The following is a 20,910-nucleotide window of genomic DNA, read 5'->3' as shown; positions in this document are numbered from 1 at the left end:
AGTCAATGCATACCATGATTAGCGAGTCTCACCACGGCAGGTGGAAGACGGTATGGAGTCAGAACACGTATTCAACACATGTACCAGGGTGGATTCTGAGAGATGGTTTATGCACATAAGCTCTTCTTCTTCAAATGTAGAATAACTTATTTTGAAGATCTGCATTGGGGGAATACATTCCATAATAAAATTGCATCAAACACTTTCAGTGTGGTGGCTTTTTTTTTTTTTTTTTAGTTCAATCCAGTTTTTGCAAGGTTATGTGTATCATTTCAACACCAATAAAACATGATCACATTGATTTTATTATATCGGTATGATTATTCTAATCGCGTCCACACTGCATTCACTTTAACATCCCATGCTGCCCAGCTGGGTGGATCCTCACAAACGCGTGGACGGCCCTCTTCACGACGGGAAGGAGCGCAACGCATCGCAAACGTCTCAAGTTTGACATTTACCCATGTAAAATGTAATGAGCTAATTCATAGTTAAAATAGATTATGAATACCAATTCATCTGAAGCCATTTGTGCTGAAATTGGTTTTTAAGACTCGCTTGAAATGAGGCCATTTACATACATGTATGCATGCCTGGTGTGCAACCTCAGCTCTCACTCTGCTTCCCTCCTCCCTCCCAGACGACCTCGGCTCAGAGATGGGCTGCCTTCTCTCTCTTTTTTCCCCCTAGCAACTACCATTCAAAAGAGAACGTTTTCCTATCAAATCTGGGCGTCATGCTATTTCAGGTCTGGGTCATGAATAAGTTAGTCCAAACTCTGCATGTGAGTGAGCTAATGCAAGAAAGACGACAGACTGGAGGTGGGCGGGGTGTTGTCAGGGTCTAGGAGGAGGGGAGCAACATCAGGTCAGAGTATGAACAGTGCACATCCCATCATACTCAGTGTGTGACACATACTTCAAGGGGAAAATCCGGCAAGTCAACCCAGAAGTTGCTTTACCCCCCAAATGGATGGCCTATAACTCATCTATAAAACATTAGTAAATGATTAATTAAGCATTAAGTTATAAACATTTCATCAAGAGTGCCTTGTTAGAAAGCGGTGCCTCATGCATAAGAAAGGCCGGTCCATGCTGTGAGGAAGTACTTCTGTACGCAACACTTCATGGTCAACATAATGTTTACCACTGTGTCGCTGTGTCCAGTCAATGCGTTCTTTTCAAAATGAACTTTTGTTTTCACAGTGGTTTCTGAACAAAAAAATACTCACGTGAACAACTCACGTGAATAGCGATGTATACAAGGAATTACGTGAGAGCCCGAATGACTCATGATGACTCGTGAGTGCCTCACGACTCACAGTTCTACCGAGTGCCGATCAACTCGCATGGCTAGCCAATGCTTTAACAACCCAAGTGACTAGTGAGGGCCGTACAACCTAGGTGACTAGCATAAGTGCATAACAACTGACTTGGAAACAAAAAAATACTACAGAAAAAGGAAAAGAGGAAAAGAGCATGGTTTTCGTTTCCAACTCACATGAGTAGCAAGTACATAAGGACTCCTATGAGAGCCCTAAGGACGCATGTCACTACCGAGGGCCTAAGCACTCTCATGAGTAGTGAGGGCCTAAGGACTCATGCCACTACCAAGGACCTAACAACTCTCATGACTAGTGAGGGCCTAAGGACTCATGCCACTACCAAGGACCTAACAACTCTCATGACTAGTGAGGGCCTAAGGACTCATGCCACTACCGAGGGTCTAACAACTCTCATGACTAGTGAGGGCCTAAGGACTCATGTCACTACCGAGGACCTAACAACTCTAATGACTAGTGAGGGCTTAAGGACTCATGTCACTACCGAGGGTCTAACAACTCTCATGACTAGTGAGGGCCTAAGGACTCATGTCACTACCGAGGGCCTAAGCACTCTCATGACTAGTGAGGGCCTAAGCACTCTCATGACTAGTGAGGGCCTAAGCACTCTCATGACTAGTGAGGGCCTAAGCACTCTCATGACTAGTGAGGGCCAAACAACTCATGTCACGACCGAGGGCCTAAGCACTCTCATGACTAGTGAGGGCCTAAGCACTCTCATGACTAGTGAGGGCCTAAGGACTCATGCCACTACCGAGGGCCTAAGAACTCTCATGACTAGTGAGGGCCTATGGACTCATGTCACGACCGAGGGCCTAAGAACTCTCATGACTAGTGAGGGCCTAAGGACTCATGTCACTACCGAGGACCTAACAACTCTAATGACTAGTGAGGGCTTAAGGACTCATGTCACTACCGAGGGCCTAAGAACTCTCATGACTAGTGAGGGCCTATGGACTCATGTCACGACCGAGGGCCTAAGCACTCTCATGACTAGTGAGGGCCTAAGGACTCATGCCACTACCGAGGGCCTAAGAACTCTCATGACTAGTGAGGGCCTAAGGACTCATGTCACGACAGCTGGCCTAACAACTCTCATGACTAGTGAGGGCCTAAGGACTCATGTCACTACAGCTGGCCTAACAACTCTCATGACTAGTGAGGGCCAAACAACTCATGTCACGACCGAGGGCCTAAGCACTCTCATGACTAGTGAGGGCCTAAGAACTCTCATGACTAGTGAGGGCCTATGGACTCATGTCACGACCGAGGGCCTAAGAACTCTCATGACTAGTGAGGGCCTAAGGACTCATGTCACGACAGCTGGCCTAACAACTCTCATGACTAGTGAGGGCCTAAGGACTCATGTCACTACAGCTGGCCTAACAACTCTCATGACTAGTAAGGGCCTAAGGACTCATGTCACGACAGCTGGCCTAACAACTCTCATGACTAGTGAGGGCCTAACGACTCACATTAGGATCAAGTGTCTTACAACTCACATGACTATCGGGTGCCTAACAACTACGGGGACTAGTGAGGGTCTAACAACTTCAGGTGACTAGTGAGTAAATTCTAACTTTTTCTCATCATTACAAAAACTAATTTCTTGCCTATGTCATGCCACCATGTGTGCTGATTCAGCAGAGATACCATTACATGAGAAAAGTTGATCCACAGGAGAATACATATTTGAAAGCAACACAGAATGCCTAAGAGCCTCACTGCATTATATTCCATCATATTTTGAATTGTCACCTGAAGTCTGAACATAGCATGAAAAACATGCTGACCATAAATATGTGCATAAAAACAATCTGAATGCAGGATAATGAAGTCCTCGTGTGAATATCATGCCGAATATGGAAATTCCATATGTATTTTTTTCTCACAGCGTTCTGATGAACCTCGGGGAGAATAGCTGCTGGGCTCCACACAAACACACATCTTATTTCAACATTAATAACAAAAACACGTGTACATTTTTTTTCAAGAAAATAGCAAGAATGTATACAAAAAAAATCCACAATCAAAACAACTCAGAGTAGCTGTGCAGCTGCACGGCCCATCACCTGAACTCAACGGATCTTCTCACACTGATGATTCCAATCCCAACCAACAATAGCAAACCAGTTGAATGCAGAGAGGTTATAATTACAACCTACGGGCTGGGGATTTCTCACTGTGACTTTTGGATTGCAGCACACTCACACACACACACCTACACACACTTAAACGCTCCTGGATGAGCCCCCTCAGTCTGGTGCTTACAGGCTGGGTTTCAGTGCTGTCAGCAGCCTTCTATCACGCCTTCGGAGAGCGGCGTTGCCAGCTCCGCCTGACTCCATCCTCCTGCCGGAGTTCTTCTCATTGACTCGCTGTCTGCTGCCAGGCACACCGAGCAATCTCTCACCTGGAAAAAAGTCAGCCGGCTGGTTTGGCTGCACCACTGTTTACCCTTCCCTCTCCAGGAGAGGAAAACAAGAGGCAGGTTTATTGTGCATGTGTGCGGCCACGTGTTGTGTCTTAATAACAGGCGTCCTTTTCGGTGTGTGAGTGGACACATATTGGCGTCTCTTGTCTCTGTTCAACTAGCTGGGAATATCTGGGAACAACACCGGCTGCACTACGGGGCAGAGGGAAGGAAACGAGAGGGGAGGAGTAAAGTGTTTGCTCGAGGCCGAGCGATGAGACGGGTAGAGTAGAGAAAACATGTCCAAGACGTCTAAAAACCAAGCAACTACAAGAGGGAAGAAAAGACAGAGAATCCACTGTGACGCTGACACTGACAGACACAGGAATGTCCTTTAGATGCTACGTTGATGCACTGTCTGTATCTATATATGCAACATGATTAATGCAGTAACATTAAATAAAAACTGTGCCAGCTGTCAGCTCATTGGTCAAAGTTGCTGTTTTTTTCATCCTGTCTCAACCAAAGGTTTAGGTTTGGTCTGTGATAGTTATTGTGTGTCCAATATTAATAGTCACACAACAATTAAAGTCATTTAAATAAAGTAGTTTGCACTATTATTATTATTATTAGAAGTAGTATTGTTATTATTGATCACAATAACAGTAATGTTGGTATCATTATACTTCTTTTATCCAATGAAAGGGGGCGGTGCTTTGGCTGGGGGAGAAGCTGTGAAGCTGTCCATCAAACCCAGCTGAGGCCAAACCGGAGCCGACCTCTGGATTTTGTGACAGCAGGTATGGGATCTCAAAAAGCAAACTTCTAAGAAATGCACGCGCTGATGGTGAAATCTATTCAGGACTCATTCTTCAATTCAGTCTCGCAAGGCCATTTGGTAACCATGGTAACGCGTGAGCACGTTTCCTTGATTAATAGGTCAAGTGTTGTGAGAACTGCTGCGCTCTGTGTGCTTGGTCAGTTCATTAAGTCCATTAAAAAGTGTGTGACAGAGAGAACACACTAATTAATCCTGAATCATATCTGGTCTTAACTTGTTCATACAATGTGCAGTCTAATAATAGGCTGTGCTAATAATGCTTATGACCAGTTATTTCTCTGCGAGCTCTTTGTTCCACCAAAGAACAGAACCAACATGCTTCAAGGTATCACGTCGTCACTGGGTCCGAAGAACAGAAACAACTTTTTTTTCATGAAAGCCCCCTGAGAGAGAAGAGGCCTCTTATCTTTATTGATCTGGAGCACATTTATGCTGAAATTAACCCATTCAATCCCCAATTTTTCCCAGAAATAAAGAATATCCAAATCATCTGTCACTAGTAACTCTTTGAAGTAAACAATCATTATTTTCTTTACATTTTCATGGAAAAGTGTTTCAACTCTGCCGGCGTTCTGGATTAAAATCAAGGCAGAGTATCCTGAGATCACCCATTGAAACATTGAAAACCTGCCTCCATTTCAACATCCTGTCTGTGTGAAGCGGGTTTAAATTACAGAGTAGACTGGACTGAAGGTTTAAGTTACAGAGTAGACTGGACTAAAGGTTTAAGTTAAGGAGTAGACTGGACTAAAGGTCTAAGTAAAGCAGTAGACTGGACTAAAGGTTTAAGTTAAGCAGTAGACTGGACTAAAGGTTTAAGTTAAGCAGTAGACTGGACTAAAGGTTTAAGTTACGGAGTAGACTGGACTAAAGGTTTAAGTTACAGAGTAGACTGGACTAAAGGTTTACGTTACAGAGTAGACTGGACTAAAGGTTTAAGTTAAGCAGTAGACTGGACTAAAGGTTTAAGTTACAGAGTAGACTGGACTAAAGGTTTAAGTTAAGGAGTAGACTGGACTAAAGGTTTAAGGTAAGGAGTAGACTGGACTAAAGGTGTAAGTTAAGGAGTAGACTGGACTAAAGGTTTAAGTTAAGGAGTAGACTGGACTAAAGGTGTAAGTTACAGAGTAGACTGGACTAAAGGTTTAAGTTAAGCAGTAGACTGGACTAAAGGTCTAAGTTAAGCAGTAGACTGGACTAAAGGTTTAAGTTAAGCAGTAGACTGGACTAAAGGTTTAAGTTAAGCAGTAGACTGGACTAAAGGTTTAAGTTACAGAGTAGACTGGACTAAAGGTTTAAGTTAAGGAGTAGACTGGACTAAAGGTTTAAGTTAAGGAGTAGACTGGACTAAAGGTGTAAGTTAAGGAGTAGACTGGACTAAAGGTTTAAGTTAAGGAGTAGACTGGACTAAAGGTGTAAGTTACAGAGTAGACTGGACTAAAGGTTTAAGTTAAGCAGTAGACTGGACTAAAGGTCTAAGTTAAGCAGTAGACTGGACTAAAGGTTTAAGTTAAGGAGTAGACTGGACTAAAGGTTTAAGTTACAGAGTAGACTGGACTAAAGGTTTACGTTACAGAGTAGACTGGACTAAAGGTTTAAGTTAAGCAGTAGACTGGACTAAAGGTTTAAGTTACAGAGTAGACTGGACTAAAGGTTTAAGTTAAGGAGTAGACTGGACTAAAGGTTTATGGTAAGGAGTAGACTGGACTAAAGGTGTAAGTTAAGGAGTAGACTGGACTAAAGGTTTAAGTTAAGGAGTAGACTGGACTAAAGGTGTAAGTTACAGAGTAGACTGGACTAAAGGTTTAAGTTAAGCAGTAGACTGGACTAAAGGTCTAAGTTAAGCAGTAGACTGGACTAAAGGTTTAAGTTAAGCAGTAGACTGGACTAAAGGTTTAAGTTAAGCAGTAGACTGGACTAAAGGTTTAAGTTACAGAGTAGACTGGACTAAAGGTTTAAGTTAAGGAGTAGACTGGACTAAAGGTTTAAGTTAAGGAGTAGACTGGACTAAAGGTGTAAGTTAAGGAGTAGACTGGACTAAAGGTTTAAGTTAAGGAGTAGACTGGACTAAAGGTGTAAGTTACAGAGTAGACTGGACTAAAGGTTTAAGTTAAGCAGTAGACTGGACTAAAGGTCTAAGTTAAGCAGTAGACTGGACTAAAGGTTTAAGTTAAGGAGTAGACTGGACTAAAGGTTTAAGTTAAGGAGTAGACTGGACTAAAGGTGTAAGTTAAGGAGTAGACTGGACTAAAGGTTTAAGTTAAGGAGTAGACTGGACTAAAGGTGTAAGTTACAGAGTAGACTGGACTAAAGGTTTAAGTTAAGCAGTAGACTGGACTAAAGGTCTAAGTTAAGCAGTAGACTGGACTAAAGGTTTAAGTTAAGGAGTAGACTGGACTAAAGGTTTAAGTTACAGAGTAGACTGGACTAAAGGTTTACGTTACAGAGTAGACTGGACTAAAGGTTTAAGTTAAGCAGTAGACTGGACTAAAGGTTTAAGTTACAGAGTAGACTGGACTAAAGGTTTAAGTTAAGGAGTAGACTGGACTAAAGGTTTATGGTAAGGAGTAGACTGGACTAAAGGTGTAAGTTAAGGAGTAGACTGGACTAAAGGTTTAAGTTAAGGAGTAGACTGGACTAAAGGTGTAAGTTACAGAGTAGACTGGACTAAAGGTTTAAGTTAAGCAGTAGACTGGACTAAAGGTCTAAGTTAAGCAGTAGACTGGACTAAAGGTTTAAGTTAAGCAGTAGACTGGACTAAAGGTTTAAGTTAAGCAGTAGACTGGACTAAAGGTTTAAGTTACAGAGTAGACTGGACTAAAGGTTTAAGTTAAGGAGTAGACTGGACTAAAGGTTTAAGTTAAGGAGTAGACTGGACTAAAGGTGTAAGTTAAGGAGTAGACTGGACTAAAGGTTTAAGTTAAGGAGTAGACTGGACTAAAGGTGTAAGTTACAGAGTAGACTGGACTAAAGGTTTAAGTTAAGCAGTAGACTGGACTAAAGGTCTAAGTTAAGCAGTAGACTGGACTAAAGGTTTAAGTTAAGGAGTAGACTGGACTAAAGGTTTAAGTTACAGAGTAGACTGGACTGAAGGTTTAAGTTACAGAGTAGACTGGACTAAAGGTTTAAGTTACAGAGTAGACTGGACTAAAGGTTTACGTTACAGAGTAGACTGGACTAAAGGTGTAAGTTACAGAGTAGACTGGACTAAAGGTTTAAGTTAAGGAGTAGACTGGACTAAAGGTTTAAGTTAAGGAGTAGACTGGACTAAAGGTTTACGTTACAGAGTAGACTGGACTAAAGGTTTAAGTTAAGGAGTAGACTGGACTAAAGGTTTAAGTTAAGCAGTAGACTGGACTAAAGGTTTAAGTTAAGGAGTAGACTGGACTAAAGGTTTAAGTTACAGAGTAGACTGGACTGAAGGTTTAAGTTACAGAGTAGACTGGACTAAAGGTTTAAGTTAAGGAGTAGACTGGACTAAAGGTCTAAGTTAAGCAGTAGACTGGACTAAAGGTTTAAGTTAAGCAGTAGACTGGACTAAAGGTTTAAGTTAAGCAGTAGACTGGACTAAAGGTTTAAGTTACGGAGTAGACTGGACTAAAGGTTTAAGTTACAGAGTAGACTGGACTAAAGGTTTACGTTACAGAGTAGACTGGACTAAAGGTTTAAGTTAAGCAGTAGACTGGACTAAAGGTTTAAGTTACGGAGTAGACTGGACTAAAGGTTTAAGTTACAGAGTAGACTGGACTAAAGGTTTAAGTTAAGGAGTAGACTGGACTAAAGGTTTAAGTTAAGGAGTAGACTGGACTAAAGGTGTAAGTTAAGGAGTAGACTGGACTAAAGGTGTAAGTTACAGAGTAGACTGGACTAAAGGTTTAAGTTAAGCAGTAGACTGGACTAAAAGTCTAAGTTAAGCAGTAGACTGGACTAAAGGTTTAAGTTAAGCAGTAGACTGGACTAAAGGTTTAAGTTAAGCAGTAGACTGGACTAAAGGTTTAAGTTACGGAGTAGACTGGACTAAAGGTTTAAGTTACAGAGTAGACTGGACTAAAGGTTTAAGTTAAGGAGTAGACTGGACTAAAGGTTTAAGTTAAGGAGTAGACTGGACTAAAGGTGTAAGTTAAGGAGTAGACTGGACTAAAGGTTTAAGTTAAGGAGTAGACTGGACTAAAGGTGTAAGTTACAGAGTAGACTGGACTAAAGGTTTAAGTTAAGCAGTAGACTGGACTAAAGGTCTAAGTTAAGCAGTAGACTGGACTAAAGGTTTAAGTTAAGCAGTAGACTGGACTAAAGGTTTAAGTTACAGAGTAGACTGGACTAAAGGTTTAAGTTACAGAGTAGACTGGACTAAAGGTTTAAGTTACAGAGTAGACTGGACTAAAGGTTTACGTTACAGAGTAGACTGGACTAAAGGTGTAAGTTACAGAGTAGACAGGACTAAAGGTTTAAGTTAAGCAGTAGACTGGAATAAAGGTTTAAGTTACAGAGTAGACTGGACTAAAGGTTTAAGTTAAGGAGTAGACTGGACTAAAGGTTTAAGTTAAGGAGTAGACTGGACTAAAGGTTTACGTTACAGAGTAGACTGGACTAAAGGTTTAAGTTAAGGAGTAGACTGGACTAAAGGTTTAAGTTAAGCAGTAGACTGGACTAAAGGTGTAAGTTAAGGAGTAGACTGGACTAAAGGTTTAAGTTACAGAGTAGACTGGACTGAAGGTTTAAGTTACAGAGTAGACTGGACTAAAGGTTTAAGTTAAGGAGTAGACTGGACTAAAGGTCTAAGTTAAGCAGTAGACTGGACTAAAGGTTTAAGTTAAGCAGTAGACTGGACTAAAGGTTTAAGTTAAGCAGTAGACTGGACTAAAGGTTTAAGTTACGGAGTAGACTGGACTAAAGGTTTAAGTTACAGAGTAGACTGGACTAAAGGTTTACGTTACAGAGTAGACTGGACTAAAGGTTTAAGTTAAGCAGTAGACTGGACTAAAGGTTTAAGTTACGGAGTAGACTGGACTAAAGGTTTAAGTTACAGAGTAGACTGGACTAAAGGTTTAAGTTAAGGAGTAGACTGGACTAAAGGTTTAAGTTAAGGAGTAGACTGGACTAAAGGTGTAAGTTAAGGAGTAGACTGGACTAAAGGTTTAAGTTACAGAGTAGACTGGACTAAAGGTTTAAGTTAAGGAGTAGACTGGACTAAAGGTTTAAGTTAAGGAGTAGACTGGACTAAAGGTGTAAGTTAAGGAGTAGACTGGACTAAAGGTTTAAGTTAAGGAGTAGACTGGACTAAAGGTGTAAGTTACAGAGTAGACTGGACTAAAGGTTTAAGTTAAGCAGTAGACTGGACTAAAGGTCTAAGTTAAGCAGTAGACTGGACTAAAGGTTTAAGTTAAGCAGTAGACTGGACTAAAGGTTTAAGTTAAGGAGTAGACTGGACTAAAGGTTTAAGTTAAGGAGTAGACTGGACTAAAGGTGTAAGTTAAGGAGTAGACTGGACTAAAGGTTTAAGTTAAGGAGTAGACTGGACTAAAGGTGTAAGTTACAGAGTAGACTGGACTAAAGGTTTAAGTTAAGCAGTAGACTGGACTAAAGGTTTAAGCTACGGAGTAGACTGGACTAAAGGTTTAAGTTACAGAGTAGACTGGACTAAAGGTTTAAGTTAAGGAGTAGACTGGACTAAAGGTTTAAGTTAAGGAGTAGACTGGACTAAAGGTGTAAGTTAAGGAGTAGACTGGACTAAAGGTTTAAGTTAAGGAGTAGACTGGACTAAAGGTGTAAGTTACAGAGTAGACTGGACTAAAGGTTTAAGTTAAGCAGTAGACTGGACTAAAGGTCTAAGTTAAGCAGTAGACTGGACTAAAGGTTTAAGTTAAGCAGTAGACTGGACTAAAGGTTTAAGTTAAGGAGTAGACTGGACTAAAGGTTTAAGTTAAGGAGTAGACTGGACTAAAGGTGTAAGTTAAGGAGTAGACTGGACTAAAGGTTTAAGTTAAGGAGTAGACTGGACTAAAGGTGTAAGTTACAGAGTAGACTGGACTAAAGGTTTAAGTTAAGCAGTAGACTGGACTAAAGGTCTAAGTTAAGCAGTAGACTGGACTAAAGGTTTAAGTTAAGCAGTAGACTGGACTAAAGGTTTAAGTTACAGAGTAGACTGGACTAAAGGTTTAAGTTACAGAGTAGACTGGACTAAAGGTTTACGTTACAGAGTAGACTGGACTAAAGGTGTAAGTTACAGAGTAGACTGGACTAAAGGTTTAAGTTAAGCAGTAGACTGGACTAAAGGTTTAAGTTACAGAGTAGACTGGACTAAAGGTTTAAGTTAAGGAGTAGACTGGACTAAAGGTTTAAGTTAAGGAGTAGACTGGACTAAAGGTTTACGTTACAGAGTAGACTGGACTAAAGGTTTAAGTTAAGGAGTAGACTGGACTAAAGGTTTAAGTTAAGCAGTAGACTGGACTAAAGGTTTAAGTTAAGGAGTAGACTGGACTAAAGGTTTAAGTTACAGAGTAGACTGGACTAAAGGTTTAAGTTACAGAGTAGACTGGACTAAAGGTTTAAGTTACAGAGTAGACTGGACTAAAGGTGTAAGTTACAGAGTAGACTGGACTAAAGATTTAAGTTACAGAGTAGACTGGACTAAAGGTGTAAGTTACAGAGTAGCCTGGACTAAAGGTTTAAGTTACAAAGTAGACTGGACTAAAGGTTTACGTTACAGAGTAGACTGGACTAAAGGTTTAAGTTAAGCAGTAGACTGGACTAAAGGTTTAAGTTAAGCAGTAGACTGGACTAAAGGTTTAAGTTAAGCAGTAGACTGGACTAAAGGTTTAAGTTAAGCAGTAGACTGGACTAAAGGTTTAAGTTACAGAGTAGACTGGACTAAAGGTTTAAGTTAAGGAGTAGACTGGACTAAAGGTTTAAGTTACAGAGTAGACTGGACTAAAGGTTTACGTTACAGAGTAGACTGGACTAAAGGTTTAAGTTAAGCAGTAGACTGGACTAAAGGTTTAAGTTAAGCAGTAGACTGGACTAAAGGTTTAAGTTACAGAGTAGACTGGACTAAAGGTTTAAGTTACAGAGTAGACTGGACTAAAGGTTTAAGTTAAACAGTAGACTGGACTAAAGGTTTAAGTTAAGCAGTAGACTGGACTAAAGGTTTAAGTTAAGCAGTAGACTGGACTAAAGGTTTAAGTTAAGCAGTAGACTGGACTAAAGGTTTAAGTTAAGGAGTAGACTGGACTAAAGGTTTAAATTAAGCAGTAGACTGGACTAAAGGTTTACGTTACAGAGTAGACTGGACTAAAGGTTTAAGTTAAGCAGTAGACTGGACTAAAGGTTTAAGTTAAGCAGTAGACTGGACTAAAGGTTTAAGTTAAGCAGTAGACTGGACTAAAGGTTTAAGTTAAGCAGTAGACTGGACTAAAGGTTTAAGTTAAGCAGTAGACTGGACTAAAGGTTTACGTTACAGAGTAGACTGGACTAAAGGTTTAAGTTAAGGAGTAGACTGGACTAAAGGTTTAAGTTAAGCAGTAGACTGGACTAAAGGTTTAAGTTAAGCAGGAGACTGGACTAAAGGTTTACGTTAAGCAGGAGACTGGACTAAAGGTTTAAGTTAAGCAGTAGACTGGACTAAAGGTTTAAGTTAAGCAGGAGACTGGACTAAAGGTTTAAGTTAAGCAGTAGACTGGACTAAAGGTTTAAATTAAGCAGTAGACTGGACTAAAGGTTTAAGTTAAGCAGTAGACTGGACTAAAGGTTTAAGTTAAGCAGTAGACTGGACTAAAGGTTTAAGTTACGGAGGAGACTGGACTAAAGGTTTAAGTTAAGCAGTAGACTGGACTAAAGGTTTACGTTACAGAGTAGACTGGACTAAAGGTTTAAGTTAAGGAGTAGACTGGACTAAAGGTTTAAGTTAAGCAGTAGACTGGACTAAAGGTTTAAGTTAAGCAGGAGACTGGACTAAAGGTTTACGTTAAGCAGGAGACTGGACTAAAGGTTTAAGTTAAGCAGTAGACTGGACTAAAGGTTTAAGTTAAGCAGGAGACTGGACTAAAGGTTTAAGTTAAGCAGTAGACTGGACTAAAGGTTTAAGTTAAGCAGTAGACTGGACTAAAGGTTTAAGTTAAGCAGTAGACTGGACTAAAGGTTTAAGTTAAGCAGTAGACTGGACTAAAGGTTTACGTTACAGAGTAGACTGGACTAAAGGTTTAAGTTAAGGAGTAGACTGGACTAAAGGTTTAAGTTAAGCAGTAGACTGGACTAAAGGTTTAAGTTAAGCAGGAGACTGGACTAAAGGTTTACGTTAAGCAGGAGACTGGACTAAAGGTTTAAGTTAAGCAGTAGACTGGACTAAAGGTTTAAGTTAAGCAGGAGACTGGACTAAAGGTTTAAGTTAAGCAGTAGACTGGACTAAAGGTTTAAATTAAGCAGTAGACTGGACTAAAGGTTTAAGTTAAGCAGTAGACTGGACTAAAGGTTTAAGTTAAGCAGTAGACTGGACTAAAGGTTTAAGTTACGGAGGAGACTGGACTAAAGGTTTAAGTTAAGCAGTAGACTGGACTAAAGGTTTACGTTACAGAGTAGACTGGACTAAAGGTTTAAGTTAAGCAGTAGACTGGACTAAAGGTTTAAGTTAAGCAGTAGACTGGACTAAAGGTTTAAGTTAAGCAGGAGACTGGACTAAAGGTTTACGTTAAGCAGGAGACTGGACTAAAGGTTTAAGTTAAGCAGTAGACTGGACTAAAGGTTTAAGTTAAGCAGTAGACTGGACTAAAGGTTTAAGTTAAGCAGGAGACTGGACTAAAGGTTTACGTTAAGCAGGAGACTGGACTAAAGGTTTAAGTTAAGCAGTAGACTGGACTAAAGGTTTAAGTTAAGCAGGAGACTGGACTAAAGGTTTACGTTACAGAGTAGACTGGACTAAAGGTTTACGTTAAGCAGGAGACTGGACTAAAGGTTTAAATTAAGCAGTAGACTGGACTAAAGGTTTAAGTTAAGCAGTAGACTGGACTAAAGGTTTAAGTTAAGCAGTAGACTGGACTAAAGGTTTACGTTACAGTACTCTAACTGCCAGACATGCCCAGTATGGGTGGAGCTCAGGTTCATACACAGTGAATGCGCTGCATACACACTCATGCCCACATGCCCTCCTCGTTCTAGGGAGGTTGACATCATCATCCGTCCTTGATGCACAATAAACTCAGGAGCGTGAGCTGTGGTCCCTCTCTCTGCCGCTCTCTATTCATTTTCAATTTGCTGATTTGGCACAACAGAGGAGGGATAAGTCAGAGGAGAGAAAGAAAGAAAGAAGCGTCTGACTCCTGCGATACAGGTTGGAGGCTGGATGTGTGTTTCATACTTCATGCTGTAGGTTGAAAGGAGCTCTGCGTCCATTTAGAACTTCACTCCTGTAAAGTGTGTGTGCTTCATGCATGATATAAAAGATAAAGCAAGACCTTTGTATCTAAACATTTATATAGATGCCTGCATGTATGCCTGCTTATATTTTGAGCGTCTTTCTTTTAAAAGCATATTCATTATTTCAAACTCAGCGTGAATGAACGACATGAACACATGAATATAACACATTTACATGACTTTTACTACACTTTTGGTATTTCAAGGACTTTTCCAGGCCTGGAAACAACCATTTTAAAATTCCATGACCGTAACATCACCATATCTTCTCAGACTAAGCTTCTCCATCGCCACAGATTACTTCATACTTCATACTTTATGACGTGTCCTGGTCCTTCTTTGCAGTGGTTTGATGTTTCTGTGGTCAGTTTAAAGCTCTTCAAACCTCTTTGTAGATGATTTGTGTTTCTTTGTAATTGTTTCTGCTCTTTTCCTCTGAACATCTTTTCATAATGTACCCTCATTGTAGTTGTTTGCATCTTTTTGTAGTTCTTTTGTGTCTCTTTAATGGACTAGTTTGTTTGTCTCTTCCTGCTCTGCGTCTCTGAGAGACACTTTGCTGGTGAAGACTGAGAAACAATAATGCTCTCATTAATTCCCACAAGGTAATCCATCTTGTCAGATCATTTAGTGCTGTAGCCGCTATATAGTGGCCCTCATTCATTCATTCATTTCCCTCCCATTGTATTCATGGATTTATTCATAATTGCATTCATTCATCATTGCATTTAGTAATTTACTTGTATGTTCATTAGTTAGTATTTGTGGGTGTCATTAATACTTAAATAACCTTTTTATCTATACAAAAAATGGATTTCATGGTTTCTGTGTATTAAGCTGAGGCATCTTTGTTACAGAGCTCCAACTCCATGAATCCTTTAAGATACGTGTGTGTGTGTGTGTGTGTGTGTGTGTGTGTGTGTGTGTGTGTGTGTGTCAAGGTAAATAACAGATGGAACATGTAGCATATATACCAGCTGCTGTATAGGAACACTCAGTTCAAATATTCACAATGTTGAAAATAAATATTGTACATTTCCCAGTTACCATCTGAAAGTTCAGATGTTTCCAGCTTTGACAGAATATCTGGTTTCCACTTTCCAAACAGCGAAACAATATCTGAATTGATGGAATACAAAACACAAAATAAAAAGCAAAGCGACAATTATTTCCCCATGAACCAGAATCCGCTGTATTTCATCAGAGGCAATAAGCGAGCGAGCGTGTGTGTGTGTGTGTGTGTGTGTGTGTGAGCGATCAGACTGAGCCAGAATATCCTCGTCCGTCTCCTGACCTGACGGGGAGACAACATCGATCTCTATCAAATACAACATTTATCAGCAGTTCAATAAAACAGAGCCACGCAGTCAGCGAGTGACATAGAAGAGATTTCTGCCTAATTCAAAGTTAATTGAAATACCACTAATATTGCATTAGTTTGTGTTAATGCTAGAACCCAATCCATTATTCATGGGGCCGGTCCTGAAGTAGGAACAACAAGTGAGGAGGCAGACGCACAGCCTTCACTGTGGATGTTTATCTCCATCCAGGACCCTGGAGAGCTCCAAACCACCGCTCAAACCCGCCCGGCAACAGCCGATCCAGCTGCTGCAGAACCTCCCAGCACCGCTCCAGCGCCGGGAAACAACTCACCCTCACTCGCATCAAGGTCTACGTCCCACGCCTCACAGACGTGGACACAGAAAGAAGTGTTGAGCTATAGCGCTTTACAAATGAGAACTCAACATTTAAACAAGCCAAAGAGCATTATGGCATTGGAATAAAATCAGGATGTGAATTCAGTTCCACCAATAATTACACTGAACAGGATCAGCTGACAATAAGTTAGCAAAACAGACGTATTGTCAGATATATAAATACAGGGTTCATACACATGTTGACCAGTGGATTCCATGACTTTAAACTAAATGTCCATGAGTGAAATCTGGGTGTAAACAGTAAAAAGTGAGTAAATGTAGTATTTAAACTAACAATGAGAATACAAAGCATACAGTAAACCTTAAAGGACACAAATGAATGAGACAATAGTTTGATTAAAAGAATAAACATTTATATAGATGCCTGTATGTATGCCTGCTTATATTTTGAGTCTTTCTTTTTAAAGCATATTCATTATGTAAAACTCAGCGTAAATGAACGTCATGAACACATGAATATAACACATTTACATGAACACATGAATATAACACATTTACATGACTTTTACTAAACTTTTGATTTTTTTCCAAGGACTTTTCCAGGCCTGGAAATAACCATTTTAAAATTCCATGACTTTTCCAGGTTTTCCATGAGCGTATGAACCCTGCATAAATATTCCATTCATCAAATATCTCTCCATCCTGCACTACGTCTCATACTTTGTGGCTCTGATGAAAGAAACCACCAACAGCTGCAGCTCAACAACACCCGAACAACACATTTAACAGCACTACATTATGACGTGTGTGTGTGTGTGTGTGTGTGTGTGTGTGTGTGTGTGTGTGTGTGTGAGAGAGAGACACACACAGTGTAATGCAGCCAGCAGCAACAAAGCACTTCATAATGAGGTCTGGAGCGAAGAACAGAGGAGTGAAGAGGAACTGACCAGCCTGGTGACGAGGGGAACCCCGAGGTGCCAGAAGTGCTCGTTGAGCAACCCGCTGTACACCACGTTGCCGAACAGAGCAATGGTTCCTGGTTTGCACGGACCACTTCCTGGCTTGGTTTCTGCAAAACAACACAGGTCACGTTTCACCACGGCGAGCAGGTTTACACTTCAAGCAGTTGAAAAAACAGATGCTGCCTCTCTCTCTCTCTCTCTCTCTCTCTCTCTCTCTCTCTCTCTCTCTCTCTCTCTCAGGCCGTGTGTGAGGGGTAGGGGCGTAATGCATCATTCTGAGTCTGTTTATTCATAAAAGTATCAAATATCCTGACATCTTCTCCACTGCTTCCTCCTCTGTGTGGAGTAGTTTTCTCCCCTCATTAATACTCCAGACTCCTCCCTCCTTCCACATCTCCTGCCTCATCTCCTCCCTCCTTCCACATCTCCTCCCTCCTTCCACATCTCCTCCCTCATCTCCTCCATCCTTCCACATCTCCTCCCTCCTTCCACATCTCCTCCCTCATCTCCTCCCTCCTTCCACATCTTCTCCCTCCTTCTACATCTCCTCCTTCCTTCCACATCTCCTCCCTCCTTCTACATCTCCTCCCTCCTTCCACATCTCCTCCCTCCTTCCTTCCACATCTCCTCCTTCCTTCCACATCTCCTCCCTCCTTCCACATCTCCTCCTTCCTTCCACATCTCCTCCCTCCTTCCACATCTCCTCCCTCCTTCCACATCTCCTCCCTCCTTCCACATCTCCTCCTTCCATCCACATCTCCTCCCTCCATCCACATCTCCTCCTTCCATCCACATCTCCTTCCTCCTTCCACATCTCCTCCTTCCATCCACATCTCCTTCCTCCTTCCACATCTCCTCCCTCCATCCACATCTCCTCCCTCCATCCACATCTCCTCCTTCCATCCACATCTCCTTCCTCCTTCCACATCTCCTCCTTCCATCCACATCTCCTTCCTCCTTCCACATCTCCTCCCTCCATCCACATCTCCTCCCTCCATCCACATCTCCTCCCTCCTTCCACATCTCCTCCCTCCTTCCACATCTCCTCCCTCATCTCCTCCCTCCTCCCTCATCTCCTCCCTCCTTCCACATCTCCTCCCTCCTTCCACATCTCCTCCCTCCCTCCTTCCACATCTCCTCCCTCCTTCCACATCTCCTCCCTCCCTCCTTCCACATCTCCTCCCTCCCTCCTTCCACATCTCCTCCCTCCTTCCACATCTCCTCCTTCCTTCCACATCTCCTCCCTCCCTCCTTCCACATCTCCTCCCTCCCTCCTTCCACATCTCCTCCCTCCTTCCACATCTCCTCCCTCCTTCCACATCTCCTCCCTCCAGCCCAGCGTGTGCCTTCTTTATTTCTGTGATTTATGATGACATGATTTACGGAGCATTATTTTTAGGTAAAGCTCAGAACGCTGGATGAGACGATCCTGTAATGTCATAGGATGAGGCCCAGATGTGAGTGGTCTGTAAGAAAGAAGAAGAAGAAAGAATCCTCTTCTTCTTGCCCTTGTCGTTCCTGTTTAAGTTTCAGAGTACCACTAGTGCTGTTGGGCTGAGAGGAGTCACACAGACCTGGGAACATGTCAGAGTCATGCTTCATGGATGCTCTGCTGCCTTTGAAACCAGACTCCTGAGTCCGGCTTCAGCCACGACTGTCTTTCACTCTTCCTGCTTCCACTCCTCCTGCTGTCTCGTTCACCTGCTCTCCATCCATTCTCTTGGTCTCTCGGCCCTTCCTCTTCCTCTCCTCTTCCTCTCCTCTTGTTGTCTCCTCCACCACAGCGTTAGAATTGAAGTGATGTCATTTCCGTTGATATCGTCCATTTTCATACAATTTCCATGTCTTTAAACTGCTTTCTCAATTATTTCGATGTTATTGCTCTAAAGAATTGTGTGTAATCGTTAAAGTGTGATACAAATTGCGTAACACGTTACTTTCACTTTGACACTTTTCTTCATATTTCATAAAAACAGCCAATAACGTTGCTCAGGTTATTTAAAAGTACATTTCAATAACAGCGTGAAAGTCATCCAACAGCCAGACATCCTTCCGGCGCAGACAAAAAAAAAATAAACATTATTTGGGAGAAAATATGTTCAGTTTTTCTGTATGGGAAGTTAACTTTTAGGAGCGCCGGCTGGTCTCTATAGTTTAGTTTGACAAGAATTAATAGTCCTTGCTGTTAATTAGACCTACTCAAACCCCATGTATTTCACATACTGACATTAATAACCCCGCATAATTTTAGATTACATATTCACCTCCAGCTAACCGAACACAATTACTTTGGAAGAGAATTGATGCCTCAATTTTGTCTCAGTGCATTTATTGGAGGTTCTCCCCCGACTGAACAAACTAAATTACCTGGAGGAATAAATGTTTCAGTGAGTTCAAATAAACCAATCAGAGTTCAAATAAACCCATCACCTTGGCAGAGAGCAGCCTTTATTCGGGGGGATGTGGGCGGAGCCTCGGACTGGAGGTGAAACCCGAACTGGAGGTGCGACTGATGATGACTCTACATGCAGGGAAGAGCAGCCAGACCTCTTCTGATGGAGCCAGCACCAGGACCTGGCTGCTTCCTCCTGGCTCCACTTAGAGTGGGCCTATCTTACATTCCATCACTCTAAGTAGCTTGGCGCACACACACACACACACACACACACACACACACACACACACACACACACACACACACGGTTATGGCCTGCTGGCTTGCGTCTGGCCTGGTTCTTTGGCAAGTATGTGTCTGCTAGGCTTGCATCCCAGTCAACACCCTTTGGGTCGTGAGTGAGAGAGAGAGAGAGAGAGAGAGAGAGAGAGAGAGAGAGAGAGAGAGAGAGAGAGAGAGAGAGAGACTCAGTCTGCTACCCCACTTGGCTCACCTGATGCCGATGGCAGGAATAGAAGGACAGGAGGAGAAGAAAATATGAGTTGGGCATAAGGATGTGTTTGGGGACCTGGGGTCTCTCTCTCTCTCGCTCTCTCTCTCTCTCTCTCACACACACACATGTGCACCCTCTGTCATCTTTAGAGAGCTGGATCTGCCCAGTCCACTCCCACTCCAGACCAAGTTATGGCCTCCTCTCCTCCCGTGTTCTGAACCGCTTTCCCTCTCACTTCCAGAATTTATCACTCTCCATTCCCCCGGGAGCTCTGAGCACCAAAACCTTATCCAGTGGGAGTGTGTGTGTGTGTGTGTGTGTGTGTGTGTGTGCTGTAAGCAAGAGAAAAAACAGGAGAGAGAGGGATAAGGATAGAAAAAAACACTGCATGACATGGAGGCTTATAGTTGTGTGTGTGATGCCAGACAGGCCGGCCTTATGTGCAAATCATCCTCTTCACGGGAGATATTTTGACTTGTCAAACCAAGAGAAGCACATTGGTCTCAGCGTCTCAGTGAGACAGTGAGTGTGTGAGTACACATACGACATCCTCTGACCTTTGACCCTCACATCGGATCAGGAAGAACATGGAGAAAGAGGGGAAGAAGCCTTCAGGAGAGCAACAGAGGAGGATCCTCTATCAGGATGGACAGGAGCAACAGAGGTCATGTGACCAGAATGAGCAACGCAACAGAGTTACAACACATTACATGAATATGAAAGACAATATTCATGAAGCTCTTAACGGGAGAGAAACCTCAAAGACATTCATGACGGTCGGAAATGTCTTCAATGCATGAATTTATCTCATTAGATTTGTGTGTGAAATTGTCATAACCAGCGTATGATTTATTGAGTTGCTGTGTGAGATCACGGTGACCTTTGACCTCTGCGCTGTAATCAGTTCATAATTGAGTCAAAGAGGATGAAGGAATTCCCTCCGTGCGTTTCTGGAATATCGAGTTCACTCGTTCACGGCGTGGGGGCATGAACGTAATATATTAATAAATAATATTTTAATGCGTCTCCTACACCATCAGATATGTTTCCCTATGTGGCTTTTTCTTTTTTTTAAGGACTGCATAAAAAATATATATGTTGGGAAATACTTTTGAGGAGAAGTGACCCGCAGAACATGAACACCTTTTAAAAAAGAAGCACGAGTTCAATTAGTTTATGATAATTCCTTCATAATATCCCTATGATATCCTCATAAGGACTTCCAACAAACCGCGGACGTTAATTGACTTTAATGTGAGCTTAACATACTTTGCATTATTTGTATATAATGGCCAACTTTGCAGTAATATATTAATATTTAAGGAACTTAAATATTGAAGTGTCTTGTAATTGCATCTATACTTCATCCGACTGTATCTTTAATTTAAGAACTCGCCGTGC

The 20,910-nt window shown here is 41.8% G+C and overlaps 1 protein-coding gene across 1 annotated transcript in view; it reads right to left on the bottom strand.

Moving 5' to 3' along the window:
• rbfox3a (RNA binding fox-1 homolog 3a) overlaps positions 1-20,910 on the bottom strand; it is a gene marked incomplete at its 3' end in the record, with an annotated part of 258,770 nt that overhangs the window by 154,636 nt on the left and 83,224 nt on the right. The window contains exon 2 of the mRNA XM_079235870.1: positions 16,607-16,728. Within this exon, the coding sequence (XP_079091996.1) occupies positions 16,607-16,728 (122 nt within the window). The remainder of the gene's footprint in view (positions 1-16,606; positions 16,729-20,910) is intronic.

This window comes from Taurulus bubalis (assembly GCF_910589615.1).
Source record: "Taurulus bubalis genome assembly, chromosome: 2".
NCBI lineage: Eukaryota > Metazoa > Chordata > Actinopteri > Perciformes > Cottidae > Taurulus > Taurulus bubalis.
Note: the sequence above shows the minus strand (reverse complement) of the source record. Positions and strands in the feature narration are given on the sequence as shown.